At 40.9% G+C, this 22,363-nt stretch overlaps 1 protein-coding gene across 3 annotated transcripts in view; it reads left to right on the top strand.

The window, feature by feature from the left end:
* GABRB1 (gamma-aminobutyric acid type A receptor subunit beta1) overlaps nucleotides 1-22,363 on the top strand; it is a 140,985-nt gene that overhangs the window by 55,619 nt on the left and 63,003 nt on the right. For all 3 annotated transcript variants that reach the window (XM_056338322.1, XM_056338329.1, XM_056338340.1), the window contains one exon: nucleotides 19,382-19,602. In XM_056338322.1, coding sequence (XP_056194297.1) covers nucleotides 19,382-19,602 — 221 coding nt within the window. The remainder of the gene's footprint in view (nucleotides 1-19,381; nucleotides 19,603-22,363) is intronic.

The raw sequence follows: 22,363 nt of genomic DNA, 5'->3' as shown, positions 1-22,363 counted from the left end.
ACATCCATGTTTCTTGCAGAAACTATAGAGCTCTCTCATCTGCAGCTATTTCACTGCTCTATACACACTACACAGACATTTGTTTGCCTGTTTTATCATGTCTGTAATCCAGGAGAGACCCAAGAGTTAACATTCATCTGGATGCCTTAGAACAACAGGGCTGTCATACTGCCTAAGACTTGAGGTCTGTTTAGAGTCCTGTCTCCAGTGATGACCAACATCAAGTACTACATAAAAAGATAAAGAATCCTTCAGCATATAGAAGGGGAATAATCTCTCCACAGTGTTATTTTCATTGTGACCCACAGCAGGGAAGTTATTTTATCCTGAACCATGCTAATTTATATTCCTCCCAAGATTTATTTACAACACATTTTTCAAAGCCTGTTTTAACAAGTGCAAATTAGGTGTCAGATTCACTTCTATCATTAAAAATAGCAAACTGAAAAGCATACCAGGGAAGTAATTGATTTTACTCAAATTACGAGAAATTATGGGAGATGTCTCCCTGAGAACACTGGTGACTACTGGATACCCATGTCTAGTTTTGTGCTCTAGGTTTCAGAGTAGGTGGGAAAGGAGGCAGGACTATCTATATCTGATGATTTGCTAACACAAATTGTTAGAGCAAGTTGTTCAAGTCCCAGAGTCACTATCTAATTTTCTATCCTGTTCTGGAGAAAATAGACTGTTGCATTTGGCAAGTTCACTGTAGGGTATGTAAGAAAGCCAATCTGGTGAAAGGAATGATATACTAGGGTGAGAGTTAGCAAAGAGAGGCAGGGTTGTCCCTAGTTGTTTCCTAAACACCATTTTCCTCTCCATTCATTAGCTTTATGATTATTGTCTGGGAAGAGTCAGTCTGCAGGGAACAGATGTTCGTATTATCCTAAGACACCTAGAGATGTTATAATCAGCTGAAAGCAAGCAGGAAGATAAATTATTTGATAGTTAGGTTAATTTATTACTATATTCTAACAGATACAAAAAACATTCCTGCTATAAGTAAATGAAAAACTAAACATCCACTCAGATACATCAGATCCATCTGGAAAGTCCTGTGACTAGCCAGAATATTTATCTCTAAGCATTCAATGTCTACTGATGCAAACCCACTAATTCTGTAACTATTTAATCAAGTTTTATGCGATTGGTTAAGGCAAATAACAGGCAATATATGGAAAAGGTTCATTGCACTAAAGCTGCACTTGACTATATCTATACCATATAATGAGGAACCTTAAGTGAAGCCATTTGCCATATCACTTCAAAGTTTATGGTGCTGCAGCATCGCTTACCTGTTCACCTGTAAGGGCCTTATCTCTCATTAGAAGTCACCAAGCAGAGCCATCTTACCAAACTAAAGAATATGAGACTCACTGCCGTCACCACAAAGAAGAAAAACCTCCCCATCATGTGCATCGTTGCTCACATTGTGAAAGATGGCATGACTTAGTCACCTCTCCCATACACCAAAACTGCCAAACAGCTGGTCTCCTGGCCCAGTTCAGCTTCTTACTATCATCCCCTCCTTGCCACAGGCCATCTCTGCAGGTGGCAGGAAGAGAAGAGCTACATCTATCCCATAATTTACTCCTCTGCCAAGAGTGCTGCTTCACTGACATAGATTTCCATTCATGTCCCCAAAACACTTCATTTATCAGTAGTATTTTAAAAAAAGCCAAGCCTTCTGGATCTCTACACTTCATATGCCTCTGACACCAGCGCCTTTGGCTCTGTTATGAGTTAAACCAGTCATACAAAAAGACGTAGTTGGGCAAACATTACGTTTTAGCCTTAAACAATAGTGGCATGGACCTAGGCTTCACATAGTTTGGCCAGCTATATGTGGAACTTTTTCTGGCTGAAGACAAGTGGATTTCAGTGGGAAATGAGTCTTTCTATTCAGAAGAGGCATTAAGAAAAAAAAAAAAAAAGAAAAAAAAAAAAAAACAAACCAGAAAAGCAGCCATATTTGGAGGAGGAATAAATGCACAGACACAATTTGAAATGCTGGTTTTGCTCCTGAAAACATGCTGAATTTCCATTCCTCTATAGTATGGAAATTGTCTAATTTGCAAAGCAGTGAAAACTTACCAGTTACAAGCAGATGTTTGCTTGTCTTTAAACGGAAAGAATTCATGAGAACTTTTAGCTGACATAGTTAAGGCACTGCAATGACTCCAGAAATTAAAGCCCCAGAATAAAATATTGCCTGGCCAAAAGCCTGTGGGTTTAGGATCCCTCAGCCCTCAACAGCCCCTCTAGCCTGTATCATGTCAATTGCAATAAATTAAGGACACACCAAACCTATGCCTTCTGTGTCAGTGATCATCACGTATGGGTACATGTGAGATGTTTTAACTTCACCCTTCATACTGTGACACAGCTGTCCCTAAAAATCACCAAGAAAAGTGAAGCTATGTGCAAGAGGACTGCTACAGGTACTTCTGCTGACATCTCAGCATGGACCAAGAAAACAAATACTTCAGAAGGCAGTGGGGGGACACGACAAAACCAAAACAAAAAAACTTCAGCCAACCAACACCACACTCCTCTCAGCAAGGCTTCCAGTCTGCCTGTCTCAGAGGTCAACATGCACCCTCAGTAAATTTGCCGATGACAGGAAGCTGGGCGGGAGTGTTGATCTGCTGGAGGGCAGGAGGCTCTGCAGAGGGATCAGGAGAGGCTGGGCTGATGGGCCAAGGCCAGTGTATGAGGTTCAACAAGGCTCCATGCTGGGTCCTGCACTCGGGTCACAACAATGCCCATAAAGCTACAGGCTTGGTGAAGAGCGGCTGGAAAGCTGCCTGGAGGGAAAGGACCTGGGGGTGCTGGTTGACAGCCAGCTGAGTTTGAGCAGTCAGTGTGCCCAGAGGGCCAAGAAGGCCAGGAGCATCCTGGCTTGTATCCAAAATAATGTGGCCAGCAGGACTAGGGAAGCGATTGTCCCCCTGCACTTGGCACTGGTGAGGCCGCACCTCGAACACTGTGTTGGTTTTGGGCCACTCACTGCAAGAGGGGTGTAGAGGTGCTGGAGCGTGTCCAGAGATGGGCAATGAGGCTGGTGAAGGGTCTGGAGCACAAGTCTTACGAGGAGCGGCTGAGGGAACTGGGGGTGTTTAGCCTGGAGAAGAGGAGAGTCAGGGGCGACCTTGTTGCTCTCTACATCTACAAGAAAGGCAGCTGTAGGCAGGTGGATGTAGGTCTTTTCTCCCAGGTAATAAGCAACAAGACAAGAGGAAACAGCCTGAAGTTGTGCCAGGGGAGATTTAGATTGGGTATTAGGAAAAAATTATTTACTGAAAGGGTTGTCAAGCACTGAAACAGGCTGCCCAGGGAAGTGGTGGAATCACCATCCCTGGAGGTGTTTAAAAAGCATGTGGATGCAGTCGGTGCTTAGGGACATGGTTTAGTGATAGACTTAGTGGTCCTGGGTTAACAGTTGGACTGGATCTTAAAGGTCTTTTCCAACCTAAATGATTCTATGGACAAGCTTTACAACAGTGCCTCAACATTCAGTAGCAGGCTGTAGCAAGCAAGGAAAAGCTAAAGGGTCAGACTGGCTTTCTTTGCTTTTTCAAACATTTTGGATGCTTCCCCCCCAGGTTATTAATCAAGAGCAAACAAAGGCAAGGTAATACTGGAAGTGCTGACTGGCTGCTGAGCTCCTGCATTTTTAATGCAGTGAAAACACTAGTAAACTTACACAGCAATGTAAGGTAACAGGAAGGCCACTAGATGCCAAGCCATAGACATAGGGTGCCACAGTCATTTGACAAGTGTTGGTGCAGCCCTGGCAATAGATCTGAGCTTCTTCTGTTGCTCTGACCTGAAGCTGTAGAACAGTTTTACACAGCTTATAAACCTGGTCTCTGCTGTAGCCCTATGCATGGCACCACACTGCTAACTCCTTCTGGTTCATCCTGGCCTCCTCCAAATAGCAAACATGAAAAATGCAGTGGTGTTTGCCTTGGTTGAGAGCCATGGTAGGTGTGCTCTGTGGTCTTTCACAAGTCCTTAAGTTTTTCTTGTCTCATTTTTTGGGCTCTAAAACCTACTACAGAATTGGAGTTTCAGAGCTGCTCTGAGCTGCCCTGCAGAGATGTTCTGCCTTCCTCCATCACTCCTAGCTGTCCTTTCCTGCCCCAGCATTAGTGCTTGGATAGCCGTGGTGGGGATAGGATCGGGGAATTTATCTAGATAAAAAACCACCACACCAAAATAGTAATGACAGCATTCATTTCTAACCTGGACCGATTCCCTTTGCTTCCTATAGTAGTGGTTGTCTTGGACTTCAGTGAGGAAAAGCTTTCTGAAACTTCACTCTCAGAGATTTTATTACCCATAACCATTAAATAAAACTGATTTTTGGGTTTCCTTTATTTGTCATTTGCAAGAATACACCTTCCCAGATTTTCAGTATATTGATGCCAATCCCAAGTTTCTGCACTAATCTACTCAGTTCTCTAAATAATTACTATTCCCATGTTCTCTCTAGTTACACATTTTCAGGAAAGAGAACCTGCACTTCATATCCCATTCAGTACTCAGGAGTTTTATGCACATGCCTTCAAACTGACTGATGAGTTATTATTTTCTATTGCTTGGTTATTTCACTGCTAAAATGCCTACTATAAAATGTTTTGAAAAGTGGATTCCCATGAAACTGTCAATAGCACTGGATTTGTAGGGGTTTAATCAGATTATTCATATTAAATTGGCCAACTCAATTAGTTATCCAATTGGTTATGCTATTAGTAAGATAAAAATAAAACAAGGCCCTTTATAATAAACACTGAAAATACCCTGGTTTCTGCTCTGAGGATTTAGTGTCAATGATAGATGCATCTAAAGGCAAACTGATTCCCTGCAAAAGCCAAAAGCAAGTTTTCCACAGAAAATTTGCATCAATGTTGTAAACTCATCAACTATGATGTTAGATTATCATGTAAGCAGCTTAATATTTAAATTATGCAGTCCATGAAAAATCACGTGGGGAAGCATTTTCTTAAGCTGCCTTATGTAGAAGCATCCCAGATGCAAAGCTGGTATTTACAGCATGCTTGGTTTGTGGTGACCACAAGATGACAGAGTTCAGGAACTCAGAAAACCAGGAAGAATCCACCCCATCATGCAGGAAGGCCAGAATTTCAGCAGAAGGCCTGCCTGCCAGTCTAAGACAGGAGCTTGTTGAACTAAAACACCGAAGAGAGCCTGCAGAAGGAAACAAGGCAACAGAACTGGCAAGGAGACCCACAGCAAATAATTACTTGTTGTTGAACAGGCTGGGAAGGTGAAGAGAGAGTGGAGCTGTGCCTTGGGATGGGTCAGGGGTCATCCAGGAGTTTATGGATCAAGATTGGCAGCCTGACCAACATGGGTGCTGTTGTAGTGGGTATCTACTACAGACCTCCTGACCAGGAGGAAAATGTAGATAAGGCCTTCTTCCAGCAGCTGGAAGAAGCCTTATTTTCACAGGTCCCGATCCTCACAGGAGACTAACTACCCTGCTATCTGCCTGAAGGACAATAAAGCAGGGCTCAGGTAATCTAGAAGACTTCTTCAACACACTGATGACCACTCCCTGGCACAGGTAACTGAGGGGCTAACAAGAAAATATGTTCTGCTGGACCTCACAGTTACAAGAAGGAAGAACTTGTCAGAAATGCGAAAGTCAGAGGCAGCCTTAGCTGCAGTCACTGCAAGATGGTGGAGTTTAGGATCCTTAGAGGAGGGAAAAGGGCAAAAAGCAGGACCACAGCCCTGGATTTTAGGAGAGTAGCTAAGGCTGCGTCTGATTTTCATTCCTCAGGCAAGCTCTTCCTCAACCTCTAGAAGTCCCTTCCAAGAAGTCCATGGCTCTTTGATTCTGTGAAGCACAGAAGTATTGCTTCAAAGTCCAGATGGACCTGAAAGTAGGAGACAGAGTAACAAGAAGGTGGTAGGTACATTAATCGCAAAAAGGTGAGAGACAATGTGATCAGAACTTTCAAGACTGCTGCCTGCCTATGTAAAAAACGTGTGTGATCAGAGATCTCTAATGATAGGAAAGGTGGCAAACATTATACCCGTCTATAAGAAAGGCAAGAAAGGGGGCCCGCAGAGCTACAAGTCTCACCTCAGTCCTTAGAAAAATCATGGAGCATGTTCTTAGGAATACATTTCAAAGCATATGAAGGGCAAAGTGGTAGGGAGGCAGTCCTGAAGGACACAGTACTCCAGGAAGGCTGGATATTCTTCAAGAAGGAAATCTTAAAGGTGCAGGAGGAGGCCATCTATGCATGTACTGAAAGACAAGGTAGTGGGAAAGGTGACTGGCCTGGCTGAACAGAGAGTTTGGCTGGAACTTGGAGGGGGGGGGGGGGGGGGGGGGGGCGGGCAGGAAAAGTGTTTATGATGTTTGGAAGAAGGGGCAGGCAACTCAGGAGGGCTACAAAGATGTGAGATTATGCAGGGAGAAAATTAGAAGGTCCAAAGCCCAACTAGAACTTAATTGGGATACTGCCATAAAAGACGATAAAAAAATGTTACATTAGTGACAAAAGAGAATCTCCATCTTTTATTGGATGCAGGGGGGGAAACATAGTGACAAAGAATGTAGGAAGAGTTGAGGTACTTAATGCCTTCGTTACTTCAGCCTTGAATAGTAAGACCAGTTGTATTCCAGGTACCCAGCCCCCTGAGCTGGAAGACAGGGATGGGGAGCAGAATGAAGCCCCCATAATCCAAGGGGAAATGGTCACTGACCTGCTACACCACTCACACACAGGTCTATGGGGCTGGATGGGATCCACCCAAGGGAACTGAGGGAACAGGTGGAAGTGCTCACTAAGCAACCTTGAATCATTTATCAGCAGTTCTGGCTAGCCAGGGAGGTCCCAGCTGACGGAGATTAGCAAATGTGGAACCCATCCATCAGAAGGGCTGAAAGGAGGATCTGGGGAACTACAGGCCTGTCAGTCTGACTGCGGTGCCAGGGGCGGTTATGGAGCAGATCATCTCAAGGGCCATCAGGCAGCACATGCAGCACAACCAGGGGATCAGGCCCAGCCAGCATGGGTCTATGAAAGGCAGGTTCTGCTTGACTAACCTGATCTCCTCCTATGACAAGGTGACCTGCTTAGTGGATGAGGGAAGGGCTGTAGATGTTGTCTACCTGGACTTTAGTAAAGCCTTTGACACTATTTCTCCCAGCATTCTGGAGAAGCTGGCTGCTCATGGCTTGTTCTGTTTAATATCATTGTCAACAATCTGGACAAGGGGATCAACTGCACTGTCAGTAAATTTGCCGATGACAGCTAGCTGGGCGGGAGTGTTGATCTGCTGGAGGGCAGGAAGGCTCTGCAGAGGGAGCTGGACAGGCTGGATATGGTGCTTAGGGACATGGTTTGGTGGTGGGCTTGGCAGCACCAAGTGAATGGTTGCACTGGATGATCTTAAAGGTCTTTTCCAACCTAAACAGTTCTATGATTCTATGATAGGGGATGTGATAAATCCAGTCAATGCCACGTTCCTTGGCCCACATGTTTATGAGGTTGTTTTGGAAATGAGTCCTGTTGTCCAATTCTTTCAGGGGTGCCATGTTCCCATAAAACTTGCTTTTCAAGGCCCAAGATAGTATCCTGGGTATTTTCATGGGTCACAGGCTATGTTTCCAACCATCCAGTAGTTGCTTGCACCATTTTAAGCACATGGTGCTTGCCATGGGAGGTTTGTAGCAGTTTGATATGATCAATCTTTAGGCTTTCCCATGTTGATTTCAGCCATCATCCTCTATACCAAAAAGGCTTTAGCCACTTAGCTTGTTTGATTGTGGTGCACGTTTGACATTCATGGATAACCTGTGCAATGGCATCAATAGTCAGTCAAGTCTACTGCTTGATTGTGAGCACAGTTGTGTGTTGCATCCCTTCCTAAATGTCCTGATGTGTCATGGACCCATCAAGCTCATAAATAGCTCAGTCTTATGTTCCCAGACCAGATCCACCTGAGCCACTTAAAGCCCAGCAGCTTAGTCCACCAGGTTATTTTTTCAGTGTTCTTAAGTGGCACAACTCTCGGGTATGTGAGCATCTATGTGACATACTTTTATAGCCAGCTTCTCTACCTGAGCAGCAATATTTTGCCATAATTGAGCAGCCCAGATGTGTTTACCTCTGTGCTGCCAGTTGGTCTGCTTCTATTGCCATGGCCAACCCCACAGAGCATTTGCCACCATCCATGAGTCAGTCTAGAGACAAGGTACTGGCCATTTTTCTTGTTCAGCAGTATCAGAAGCCAGCTGGATGGCTTTCACCTCTGCAAACAGACTGAATTCCCCTTGTCCTGCAGCAGTTTCTGTGACTTGTCATGTATGACTCCACGCAGTATCTTTCCACCTTCAATTTTTTCCCACATTACAACAGGATCCATCTATAAACAGGACATACTGCTTTTCATTTACTGGTAGTTTATTATATAGAGAGGCCTTTTCAGCATGAATCACCTCGCCTGGTGGCACTCCAAAGTTTCAGCCCTCGGGGTAGTCCACAATCACTTCCAGGATTCCCAGGCAGTTGGAGTTTCCTAATCGAGCTCATTTCCTTATCAGTGCAACCTACTTACTCCATGTGGCATCTGTTGCATGATGCATGGAGAGGACCTTCCCTTTGAACACCCAGCCAAGCACAGGCCATCGAGGTGCCAAAAGGAGCTGTATTTCAGTCCCAACTACTTCTGGAGCAGCTCAAATTCCTCATATGCCGCTAATATTTCTTTTTCAGTCAGTGTCTTTTCAAGCCTCAATGTTTCTATGATAATTAGTCAACACATATCTACCACAGGAAAATCATACTTGATGATCAATCTGACTGCCCTCTGCAACATAGAGGCTGTCTGCGTGGATGAGAGGAGAGCAACTGATGCAATATACCTTGATTTTAGTCAGGCTTTTGACATCTCCCACAGCATTCATATTTGGAAGATGAGGAATGATGTGCTGGACAAATGGGCTGTTAGATGAGTTGAAAATTAGCTATCTGGAGTGCCAGGGCTCAAAATGTGGTTATTAATGGCTTGAGGTTGAGGCAGCAGCTAGCAACAAGGAAAACAGTCAACACTGGAGCAAACACTGTTCAACATCTTCATAAACGGCACAGAGTGCATCCTTAGCAAGTACATGGATGGCTCTACATTAGGGAGAGTGGCTGACAATCAACGGCAGAGCTTTATTTCAATGACCTTAATAAACAAGAGGATTCAACTAACAAGAAACTCAGATATCAGCAAGAACTGGAACAGGCTGGAAACTGACTGGTTAACTAGCAGCTGAATACAAGCTACTGAGTTCACTTTCATCATACGTAAACCGCAGACTAAGCTACAACGGGGTTTGGTCAGCACAGAGGGAAGTTACTACCCTCCTACATTCTGTAAGGGTAAGGCTGCACTTAAAACGGGGTGCCCCATTTCTTTCCTTCCCGGGTTCAGGAGGTGTACTGAGTAACTTTAAATGGTCCAGTAGAGAGCTATCAACATGGCCAGGGCCTAGAGCACATAACCTGTAAGACAGGGGAGCTTGCCTCGCTTAGTCTGGCAAAGAGAAGAGCCAGGGCAACGCCTCATGGCAGCCTACAACTGCCTGAGGGGAGAATGACAGTCAAACCATGCTCAGTAGTGGCAGATGGTATAATGAAGGGCAAAAACTACTGATTGCACCCTGGGAGGGTCAGGGTGGATGTCAGGAAAGACTTTCACTCCAGAAAGGCAGTGCAACACTGGAAGAGGCTGCTCAGGGAGGTGGTGGAATTTCCATCCTTGAAGGTCTTCAAGGTTTGCTAGAGAAAGTGATTCCTGACCTGAGACAGGGTTGGTGACTGTCCTGCTTCAAACAGGAGATTGGACTAGTAGAAACTCCCAGAGGACCTTCCAACCAGCATGTCAATAGTTTTTATCATACTATGACAGTATTGCTAATACCCTTAGTGTTATCAGCTCCAAGTTCAAAATACTTCCACTTTGAGAGACATTATAAAGCAATAATGTCATAATGCTCTTCTCTTCCCAGTTTCCAGGTACAGCACAAAATGTTACAATCCTTCATTTGAATGTATCAGGGAGACAACCTGACCTTTTGATTTATGGGTTAGCATTCCGTAAAACAGCCAGGATGCCAACCACATATGGGAAAAGTCTTTCCAGCCACATAACAGTCTTCATTATCATCACCATTTTATGCAACACAATTCAAGCATAAACATAATGAACAATGAAACAAAGTAGTCCTGAGCAATTTAGAGGAGGAAAAGAAAATGTAAAACAACAAAAACAAAAACAAAACACTCACAAGAAAACCCAACCAACCAACCAAAAAAAGAAAAAAGCACAAAACCTCAAAACAATAGTTATATACAAAGCAAAAAAGCAAGCAAGCAACCAAACCAAAAAAACCCCAAACACTCCACAGACAAAAAACCCAGTTACAGTATATACAAGTGTAAAGGTCTGGCAGCTAAATGATTACTGTTTCTATTCCAGGTAGAGCCACTGACTCCCTGCATATCACTTTGACCTCCATCTGCTTCTCTCAAAATGAAAGAAAATTGATACCATAGAATGACCACTGAGAACGAGGCAGGAGGAATCAAAATGTTTCAATCACCAGACCCACAGAAATAGAAATACTCCTACCTAATCTGTATAGGGGTAAATTAGTGAAAAAATATATTACATATGTATGTATGTTAAAGCATTAAAAAAATATAATAAAAATCAGTAGCTATTGTTACAAAGTTAGCCCACCCTCGTATTAAGATATATGTAACTTGCTTCCTACATTGTTCAGCATCTGCTGAAGCCAAGGAGTCTGGGCATGGTTTGCCATCTTCACTACTGATTTCTAACTCATAAGCTTTGCTTATCATAAGCCCCTGCACAGCACAGAATGAAGGGTTGTGGGGCTTTTTCTTTTTACTGTACATCCTCAGCTAGTACACCCTGTGACTCCATTTTTACATTGCTGACATTCTTGTGCTTGTGTTCTCTTCAACTTTCTGTCCAGTGCTTATAAGATTTCTGATACTTTTATTACTTATACAATAGCATTCAAGACAAAATTTAGACCTCTCCTATCTGCTCCTAAGCTAGCAAGCATTTCAGCTTCATCTGCAGCAAGGAATTCTTCTGAGCTCTTAGCACCATGTTGTCCTCCTTAGACATTCAGTGCACTTCTTAATGGTCTCATAGTTCACCCCTGCTGAGCTAGGTGGAAATCACAAAGGGAAAAAAAAATAATCAAGTGCTTCAGAAACAACATTGTTAGAAAAAAGGCTGCTTTCCAATTATCTTGCTTATAGGCAGCAGGGGAAGTGTGGTCTAATTAGTTCTCCGCTATTCCACAATGTTTTGCCTTTACAGGAACTTTAAAGTGCTGCATCCTTCCAATGTATTTATCTCATAGTTTGCTTTACTCCTCACATCACATTCCAATTTTTAGACCCTCAGAGCTGATCATGCCCACCTCATTTGGATTGTCCTCTGGTCAGCAAAGAGCCATCTCCACGTAGCCCAAAGAAGAACATGGGAAGTACAGTTTCCTCCCAAATGCCCAGTCCCACCCCCATGTATTGGTGCTTCCAGTCCAAGCTGGCTGAAATGTTTTAGAACATCAGTTAAAGCTTGAAATTTCTTTTCCTTGTACTGCTTGCTCCACCTGCTTTGCGGAGAGGATGAGGAGAGCACCATGCAGGCACAATATCACAGTCCTCAAATGTCATCCCACCATTCCCTTTCATACCTTCATATGAACAGGCAAGTTTTTGAACAATTCGCACAAGTACCACCCAAGAACATCCTCAACTTCATCACAAAGCAGCATATAACACCTAGAACACCTTTTCACTGTAGTTGCTAATATCTAGACTTGAACAGTAACTGGAGTCCCCAGATACAGACAGACAGGTATGGACCACCTGGACAAGTTGACTTTGGTTGGGGGTTTTTTGGCAAAAAATTGCTTTCAGCTGCCTCTCAGAGACAAATGTCCAAGAGAAAACATGTTTGTCTCAGTGCTGTCTACATTTGCTTTTAAAAGATATATCTAGACATGGATCAACATATGGTGGCTGCGGGCTACTTGACAGTAAGAAGCTTTTCTGTTCCTTTGTTTTCCTTTCAATTGTTCTGTATTCAACCCCAGGTGTTCTCCCTGGAGCCAAAATATAAAGGACACTTATTTGCTGCCTGTGAACGTATATGCACACATTGAATACAATTATTCTATATGCCAATACACTTGTATTTGTTTACTCCATCATTCATTACAATGCCATCTTGCTTAAGCACACATAACTCCTCTGCCATTTTTTTGCCATTCTCCACCTCTTCCCTCAAGCATCATTATGGCAGTATTACCCTCTGTATAGAAAAGATTACCAGCTTCAAAAGCAAAATAGAATAGCAGGGGAATAGATATAATTACTTGTTTCCTACAGGTACTAAAAGCAGTTTTCAGGGAATATGAATCAGCACGGACATGTTCTGATTCTTATGTTGGCAGTTAGTATAGCCACTTAAGACAGACATAGTATTAGCTTGCACTGTAAGCAATGTTGTACTGGTGCATCTCATTGCTACACTCCCCACCCACCCCCGGCCCCAGACAGCGAGTTATGTGGCTGGAAGTTTGAAGTGTAGCTGGGAATGCTATAGTGGTTTTCAAGCTTTCTTAAAGGAGATTCCAGCATTCAGTGATGGTAACAAATCTGTAAGCTTACCTTACCTGCTACCTTACTTTCCTGCTACGTTTAGCTAAGTGCACTTCTAATCAAAGCAATCTATACTAATATTTAGCAACATGATCTCTCTTCCTGTACAAAGAAGTGACACATTCAGGCCTCCAGGTTAGCGAAGCTCAAATAAGAGAAAAGAAGCAGAGGGCAAGGCAGTGGGATATTGATCCAAAGTACAGAAGTCCTTGCTTTCTTCTCCCTGAGAGGCAAAGTAGAACACACAAGATAAAATTGGGATTTTACCCTCCTCTATGTTAAATAACGCCAAGCCAATGGAACACAAGTATCATAACAACCCATTTAAATGCTAGAAGCAGTAATAAATGCTTCTGCTAAGTATTATTATGAAAACACTGAAGGAAATGCAACAAAATATTTAAGTCTGCTGTTGTAACTGAGAAACGTTTTGCCTTTTGGTTTGCTTTTTCAGTAATGATTGAAGACATTGGATGTATATCTAATCCCATTGCAGTTACAGGGACTTCTGTCTTGACTGCAAAGAGTAATATTGGATCCCAATACAGTAATGATGAGTGCCTTCATTTCCAACATGCCTCTTATAATGAGTCTAATCTTGTTCCTGGCTGTGCTTTGAGCAATAAAGAGCATCATCATAACAGCTATGCTGACTCCTGCCAGATCTCTGTGTCTTTCTACAAGACACAACTGTGATGCCACATACTTAATTGTGAAGTTATAAATGCCAACAAGGTTTATGAAACATTCTCTGGAGAATTGTCAGCAGATTTGAAAAACAAGAATTAAACGCACTTCACTAGCAACTAGAGCTACCAACTGGATCAAACAAAATAACAATACCTTGCACAACTTTTTCTCCTACAGAAATCTCACATCTACAAATGATTTCAAATTTTCTGACAGAAAACATTTCTGCAAAACTGAAGCTTGCTGTGGGAAAATTCTGATCCTGTTATAAAACCAAACAGCTTCTCTCAGGAAAATAGAAGTCTTTTATTCTATTGTCCTGAAGTCAATGGAGCTTCCCATCTTGCCTGTACACTGACAGAGGTGTAGTTCACAAGAACCACGGCTTCCTGTGAACCAGGCCAGTGCACTGAATAATTTGAGTATGTGCTCCTTCCCCCCTGCTCCCACTACTTTTGGATGCATATGCTGCATCTGTCTTCATTGAAAACAAAACCAAAAGTACCACTGAACTATGTCCTTTAGAAAGGAAGGTAAATGCAATTGATCCACTAATGTGCACATCCTTAAGTCCCTGGCTTCCTTGCCTGGCTGGACTGCAGACTTAATAAAGATATATAGCTGCCCTGACAATTTTAGAGAAGAGCATGAGCAGAACCAGTATTTTCTTTCTCCATAATTTCAGTTAAAATGTTTCCCCCTGGTTTCTGTGCAGTATCTGGAATTGAGCACCAAGCATATATGGGAAATTTTACAGGATTTGGAAAAAAAAACAAACAACCCAACAACAATAAAACCAAAAACGAAACAAGCAAAAAACACTTTAAAAAAAGAAACACCAAACCCCCACCTAAAAAAACACATCATCATTCACATTCTCTCATCTTAAAATAGTTCTTTTGTGGGTAAGGGCATAGATCTTCCCTAGGAGTTCCAAGATAGGACAGCTAACTGTTGCTAAACAAATGCTAACAGCTCCTTCTGATGTATTAGCATGCTTATAACGTGAATGATTATGCTTTTTTACTATTTACAAATCCAACACTTACCATTGTCTCAAAACTCTGCCCTTCCCATTCTTGTTGGTATCAGATAAACATAGAAAATAATTTTCTCCAATTAATAACAGCTTGCAGTCACAGCAGGATTTACATATATTGGTGTTCTGTATTTATGGCCTTATTGCAGTCAATATTAGTATTCTGATCATCACTGCATATTTAATTTTAAAATGCAGCTTCAATTATGCTTGTCTTGATTAAGTTATACTATATCTGAATTGCATTGCATCTAATTTTCTGTGATGCTGCCACATATTTGATTGTTGGATGGTTCCCAAGGATATAATTTAAATTTAAGATCATTTGGGTGTAAAGTAGGCATCCCACAACTATCAATATACACTGTTATCTATTAGAAGCAAGACACTGATGTGTTTCATTTATTTGTTTTGCTGCACAGTGCCTTCATGTGCAAACTCATCTAGAGATCTAATGATATTGAATTGACCTAGAACAGCTAAATAGTCACAAAATACTCTTCTGTTTACTAACTTTTGTTAAGAACTGTATCCATATTGTTAATTTTTAGCTGGTAAGTCTTTTGGAGTGTGCTTTGATATTTGGTCATTACTTAAACATATCTCAGTGTACTAAGCTGTTTTTCAATACTTGAAACTATAAAAGAACTTAGATTGGGGCCACCTTGGAAAGAGGAAAAACACAAAAGGTCTTTTAGATCACAGAGCTTAACATTGCAAGTTAAAATATTCCCTAGTTTCCCCTTAAACATGTATGTCTGGAAATTGTGAAAGACAAAGCAACTGCCAGCACAGCAGACACGTAAACTCATCTCTTACTACACCAGAGTCCATAATTCAACTGGTAAGAATGGTGAAGTACTAGCTCTGTGTCTCCCAGAAGGTTAGATTATAATAGAACAGTGTATTCCACATTATATTCTGCGGTGCTGAACTGGTAAACCACACTGGAAATTACCAGCAAGTCCAAATTATTGTTTTAATGCATCTCTACTGGTTTCAGGAGCTACAGATGTTTATCAGGAGAGAAAAATTCCATTATTGTCCTTGCATCATCTATACATATTGCACAAAAAAATTAGAAAACCAAAAAAGTAGAAATAAAAAGGAAACTTAGTATTGTATGGAAACTCCAATCCATTACTTACTGGAACTATCGACTGTTCTTTTAACTTCAAGTATAATATGCATCCGTGGTCTGTTCATTTTCTTTACTACAAGAAATTTATATTACCCAAGTGAACTGTGAAGCTTGGGGCCAGTATTTATTTATGAAGCTGCCTAAATTCAGATTAAGAAATCTGCCATTTTGAGTAAAATAGGCTAGTTTCTCTTGCTCACATTTTCATAGCATCTCTCTTATTTGTCTTAGCAAACTAATGCACCTTACTAAAACACTGTTTGATACACAGATTGACTTACATGCTATAGTACACATCTATACACGCTCACACATTTCAGTTTCATACAACGAAATAAGAAACTTGCATGATTACTAAGAAAGGAAAAAAAAAACATCTCATTTGACAAATCAGAATTCATCACAAAAAAATAAAAATAAAAATCAATACATGTCAGAACAAGTTTTTCATTGGTGCTCAGATATTTACTGCTAGGAAGGTTGACTATGCCCTGGAAAAGCAGGGAGTCACTTGTGGGAAGTGTAGAAAGCTCAAGTAAATCTACTGACATACCATGATTTTTCAGCTGCATTACAGCTTTTTCTTTTATTATAGGAAGTATAGTTAAGCAAAAAAAGTTCAGTCTGCTTCTAAAAAAAGTGAAATATTTTTTAAAACATTGTTTAAAAGAACAGTTATCTGCAGAAACAGAGCCTCTTTTAATTTTACATTGGGCCCTGCTTTTTTAACTCATGATTAAAAATTGTTAAATATAAAAGTTAAAATAACCTGATTTATTTTCATAGCTAGACTGACACTTGAGATCTTGGGAAGCTGTCATAAAAAGCTAAAAAAATTCTGCAGCCAGTTACCACTATAGTTATGAAGGATTCAGAAATTATTCATACACTCTAAAGCTTGAAACCACAAAACCCCCCGCAAGTTTTACAAGGTAGCAGGCAAGTAGTCATTAAATCCTCACTTCACTCACACTGCTGTGAAATATAAAAAAATAATACAAATCCTCCAAGATGCGGCTAGCTATATGGTTTGTCAGTATTTCATTCTGCACAATTAGACATGAGAAAGGTAAGGCTGTATTCCTTTAAAAATGCTAGAAAGTATATAACTATATAATTTGGGTTATCGTAGCTCAGGTATCACTTCCTTTCCATGAAAATAACCTTTAACTATGCTTTTTAAGATAAGAACTTACAGCAACAGGGACTCTTACAATCATGACGTATAACTCTCCATTTTTCTCATTAAAATATTGAATGAATAACACCCCCATGTTCTTGGGGAATGGAAGAAAATAGGTAATTCTGAGTTAAGAAACACTGAGGTTCCTTTAGGATGAACCTCAGCTTTTTTTTCCCCATTAGTGCTTGTTGGCTTGCCATGTACTTCTACATAGTATAGTACAATTGCAGGGCAGAGCATCACTCACTCTACCACAGGGTTACCAACAGAGGTATTCTGTGTATAGCACAGCTGGATGAAATAAAATTTCTAAAGCAGACTGTGATGCTAAAAATAGCAACTAATTTTCTTCCAGTAGCCACAGCAGAGAGACAGAATTTCTTTTTCTTTCACTTCATCACATCCTTTAAGATCTCTTGTAGTTTATCTTGGCTATTTTTCTCTCTTGGTTGAGCTTTGAGAACCATCACATAGGCACCGCTTGCCTATGTTAGCTTGCAATTGTTAGCTTTTTTCCAGAACAGCATGAGAGTTCTACAAAAGCAGCTTTAAGACCTAGTGAAAATAGAAAGGAAAGCAGGAAGGAAAAAAGATAATTATGTATAATTGGAATTTCTATTCCATCTGTGCTGCAGACTGCGTGGCCTGTGCTGAGTCAGGCCGAAGATGTAGAGGATACCAAGTGAAGCACTGAGAATTTAACTTGTAAAAACCATGTATGAAGGCTTTTCTGCCTAAAGTTACTTGAAATAGAACAGGCTAGAAAACAGTTACAACATATGAAAACTTCAACAGAATAGTGATATTTATTTTATTTATTTTTTCTCATCCAATTCCCATCTGGTCTTTGGGTCTGTATATGTGTAAGAGAAACAAAGGGCAGGGACTTAACTTCTCTTTAGGTGTCTGCTTCTAATCCAACTCTATTCACATTGTACATGCAAAAATTTGCCTCCCTGAGGTTCATGCTTCTCCATACCGCTATTTACATTATAAATTACCTATTCAGTAGAGCACAGCATACACCCCACTGCATATACTTTATAGTTCCGAGCTTGACCAGCATGGTCTGAAAAGTGAAAGAAGCTGTCCTGATCTCCTCCTTGCTACCTGGGCCAGAAAAACAAAAAACTTACGCTTTCAGCATACCGCCTCTTGGCTCTGTTTGTGGGTAGCCATCATCTTGCAGGCCAGGAAAAGAGTATATCTATTAAATCCTTGCAAATCAATGCTCAAAATGGACGTAATTGTCCTATTGTATATGACCACTGATCAAGTCATGGCATTTCCTCTATACAAAACAAATACTACCATGCCCAGAGCCTGAAGAACAGTATTTTCATTGACTTCTTTTACTGATAAGTCTATAGTTTATAGGTCTGCTAGATGCAACATTTCAGAGAGAAAGTCTTTCTGAAAGGTATCAACACTGCTTTGGTTTCATGGCAATGATACAGTCTTACGAAGCCACTGAAGATTAAGAGAACAGATCACATCAGACAGCTTTTATGCTCTCTGTTTCTTCAAAAATTAGAGTCCAGGCTAGGATTTGTGGGGCTGGCAGAGGTAAGACTTTCCCTCACATAAAAGAAAACCTTACCTCTGTCTGACCAATGTTTTCAACAATATCTATAATTTTGCTGCATTTCTACCATAAAAATATGTGACAAAATGACCTGCCACTTGAAAAGGTGGCTGGGGGAGGAGATGAGGAAAAGAAGACTAATAGTCCACGTACTGCTGTTCCAGTCCTCTTTTAAGAACTCCATCAGCTACAAAGTGCATGGGCTTTTCCACTTAAAAAATCTGACTACCTTTAAAATCAGGAATTCCCAGAAAGACAGACATGAGAGACTAAATCAGACCAGAAGCCTTTTAGAACAATTTCTTTTTAGACTAAGTGAAAGCTGAAGGACTGCATAAATGATATTTCACCTAAGCCACAATGTGATAGTCAAGAGAAAATGTTAATTTTCTATGCTGTAATATCTGATTGCCAAGGACAGAAAGACCTGCATTACTCAGGCTGAGGTGAGATCTGCCCAGCTAAGGTCATCATATCTGGCAACTCCAGCAGATACAGAACGGGAAGTTGTCAATTATACATTCTGAGGTTGTATTTGCTCTTTCTCAAGAGATTAGGGACTCTGGCCTTTCAGGATTATGGGGGAATCTTTCAGAATGAAGGGAGGGAATATGAAAAAAATGTCCTCAGTGGTATGCAATGCTATTTGGCTGAGGTCAGCTAAACACTACAGTTTTCACATGAAAGAAAAAAAAAAAAAAATCAAAAACCATGCAAGTGTGATCCACAGACTGGAAACTCAAATGTGCCATGTATTCCCTCTGGCTCAAGAGGTTTTGAAAGCCTGTGGCGGTCACTGCCATTGGTGAGTAGTGTGATGTTCAATATTAACATGAACAGGCCAAGACTTACTATCATGGTAAAGGACATCATCTTAACAATCCTTAAAATTCACGTTGCTACTGATCCTCAGTTACTCAGAATTATCTAAAAAATAAACTTTTGTTAAGTTATGTGGTATGCAAAATACAAAAAGCTCTTCTTATTTCTTCCCTAGGACTACACCTTGACCATGTACTTCCAGCAGTCGTGGAGGGATAAAAGGCTTTCTTATTCTGGAATACCTTTGAACCTAACTCTGGACAACAGAGTGGCTGACCAGCTCTGGGTGCCAGACACATATTTCCAAAATGACAAGAAGTCATTTGTCCATGGGGTGACAGTGAAAAACCGAATGATTCGACTCCATCCAGATGGGACAGTCCTTTATGGCCTGCGGTATGTTGATTTTTTTATTCCACTATATGGCTGTCCTGGCACAATGCAAGTCATGATTGCTAAGTGCATGTAGTACCAATGCTGTTCTCCTCTCCTTTTTCCTGGTTTCTCAGTGCAGCTTTATAAGTCGGCAAATACTCCATCTAGACCATCAGTATAGATCCAAGAATTTTGCACAGTGCATCAAAACTACCTTTAACAGCTATAGCCGTAACAAACAAAGCCTAATGCCTCTGTGCAGCTCTTCTGAATATGTTAATGCTTCTGACAAGTTCTTTATTATGGTTCTCACCTGGTAAATAATCACAGCTTAGACAAATGCTTCCTTCCTTCTGAAATTTCTCCAGCAGTTCTTTAGAACAATGTAAAATATGTGGGAGTCCACTGAAGAAATGCAACCAACATTCGGTAGGGAACAAGAAGAAGTCATTTTAAATTTACATGAATCATTTAAAGATTTTCTAAATGTCCGAGTACAGGTTTTCTTTAATCTGCCTTGGTTTATCATGGCCTCTTCACACAATTGCTTCTTCATCCAATGCAACCTACAGTCACCCCTGTAGATAAAAATACATTCTAAAATCTGAACAGGCACAATCTAATGTTAAGGTACACAAATGTAAAATTAACATAACAAATAACTTTGTTGAGTTTTGAGATCACTGCACAGCCCAAATAGGCTTTGCATTATTTTAAAATTAAGGTATCTTTGCTTGGAAAAACAACATTGCATGCCTGAAACCTTTGATCACTGTTACCATTCAACAGTGAAAATAATGTCTGGAGAGCACAAACCTGAAAGCATACTTCAGTTAATCAGAAAAAAAGTCATAAAGCATAAAACCTAGCTGAAATACCTCAAAATTGTACCCAAGATAGAATTGGGGAAAACCCAAACTGCTGCAGCAATTCAAAATGAAAATATTTGTGGAAAGATAACTTAGAGCTTACTGAAAATAGGAATGACCTCTTAGGCTATAAAAACCGTAACCTTTTAAAACACAACACTACCCATGCACTCAGATAAAGCCTTCCAACCAATCAATTCAAGCTTCACAAGAAACAAAAAAAAATATAAATTATTATTTTGGTTCATTTTAAGTTCTTTTGAACTTGTCAGATTCACAGGCAGTGTATCAGTTGCTACCAATGACCAAACAGGCACTTTGGTACAGCCAGATCTGTTCTGGTACAGAAAAACGACTTCATTTGTGAAAAAGAAAACAAGGAACCCATGAGGAAATAGCTGATAGACTACAGGCTGCTGTTATCATTTACTAAACAAAGCATTTGAGAAATACATCTTTGCCATTGCCTTCAGACCTTCTAAAGTTCCTTTCAATCAAACTGACTCCTGAAAATCAGCTTATCAAGGCAGTTATCAGTAGAGGATGTTTTGGCCTGAGACCTTTTCAAAATTTTATTTTATTTTATTTTTTAAGGCCAGGAACTAAATTTATTTACATTCCAGGATGTGGACAGTGGCAAGAATGTGCATTAGAGCCAAGTAGTCCCTCACAAACAGTAGTATACAATATAAACTACACCTAGAAATGTATGCCCTGCATGTGCTCCCACACACATGCCATACATCTGCTATGAGTAGCTGTCTTCTGCAGAAACAGCAAAAGAAGCTGTGACACATCTGGTGACCCTGCTGCAGGTCCTCTTACGTGCTTCATCCACAAAGTATGAGCCTGGTCAAGAAGCTGTGACCTTGCTCAATCATAATGCCTGTGCTCTTCCTCTCAGAGGTGTTCAAGCAAACATCCACTACAACAGCAAAGATGGTCACCTTCACATAACGAAGTTGCTAGTTCATACGATTAAATAACCATTCACATTTCAATGGTTAAGCAACAGCTCTGCAACAGCTGCAGCTCTGCAATTTAATATGCCATCCAATACCTCACTGCTGTAGGTAGGAAAACCAAACAAAACCAAAAAACAAATAAACGAGAAAAAACCCACACTAATATAAATGGCAACCTGTATTCCACACACAGTCTAGTACAGCATGATTCCCTTCTCCTCACTCACCCCTGTCTCATGCCCTTAATGCACACTGGCACAGGGGTAGCCTGGGGCTCTCCTAGGTTTCTGGACTTTCCCATCTTCTTACATCAGAGAAGGCAGAAGGGGCTCAGGGTGCAGCAGGGCCAAGCATTGCCCGATGTGCCTGTATCCACCAACAGGATCATCATCACCAACCACAGCAGATGCTCAGCTGTCAGGTCTTTGTCACAGCTCAAGGTGATGTGTCATGTTTTCTCCAAGGACAAGGCAGCTGTTTAGGCACATCTGGTGAGCAGACTTTGGTCTGCCACCTGCCAGTGAAAACACATGTAATGTCCCCATCCCACAAGAAAAATCTGATGAAAGACTAAGATAACAAACGAGCAAAAGAAGGAATGAAGAAGCATCGAGTCAGGTTTCATACAACAGATGGCAATTATTGCACTGTTTGCATCTGTTAGTGGTCACTTTCCTCATGGTAATAAACATGCTTCTGTCAACCTATAAATTACCTTTAGATCATTCAAACAGCAATTTCTTCATATGCCAGATGATACATACGCCTCATAAAAAATAAAACATAAGAAAACAATGCAGAAAATGATCTCTAGGTAAAATTCAGCATTGCCTGTTAGAAATTTAAACACAGCTCCAATTTTAATCTCACAAGTAAAGAAGAAACTTTGCACCATATTAGCTTACATTTAGCTTCTATGCAGTAGAAGGCATGAAGACAGTTATCACC

This window comes from Falco biarmicus, chromosome 1 (assembly GCF_023638135.1).
Source record: "Falco biarmicus isolate bFalBia1 chromosome 1, bFalBia1.pri, whole genome shotgun sequence".
In the NCBI taxonomy this organism is placed as follows: Eukaryota; Metazoa; Chordata; class Aves; order Falconiformes; family Falconidae; genus Falco; species Falco biarmicus.
This window is presented reverse-complemented; position numbering and strand designations above follow the sequence as displayed.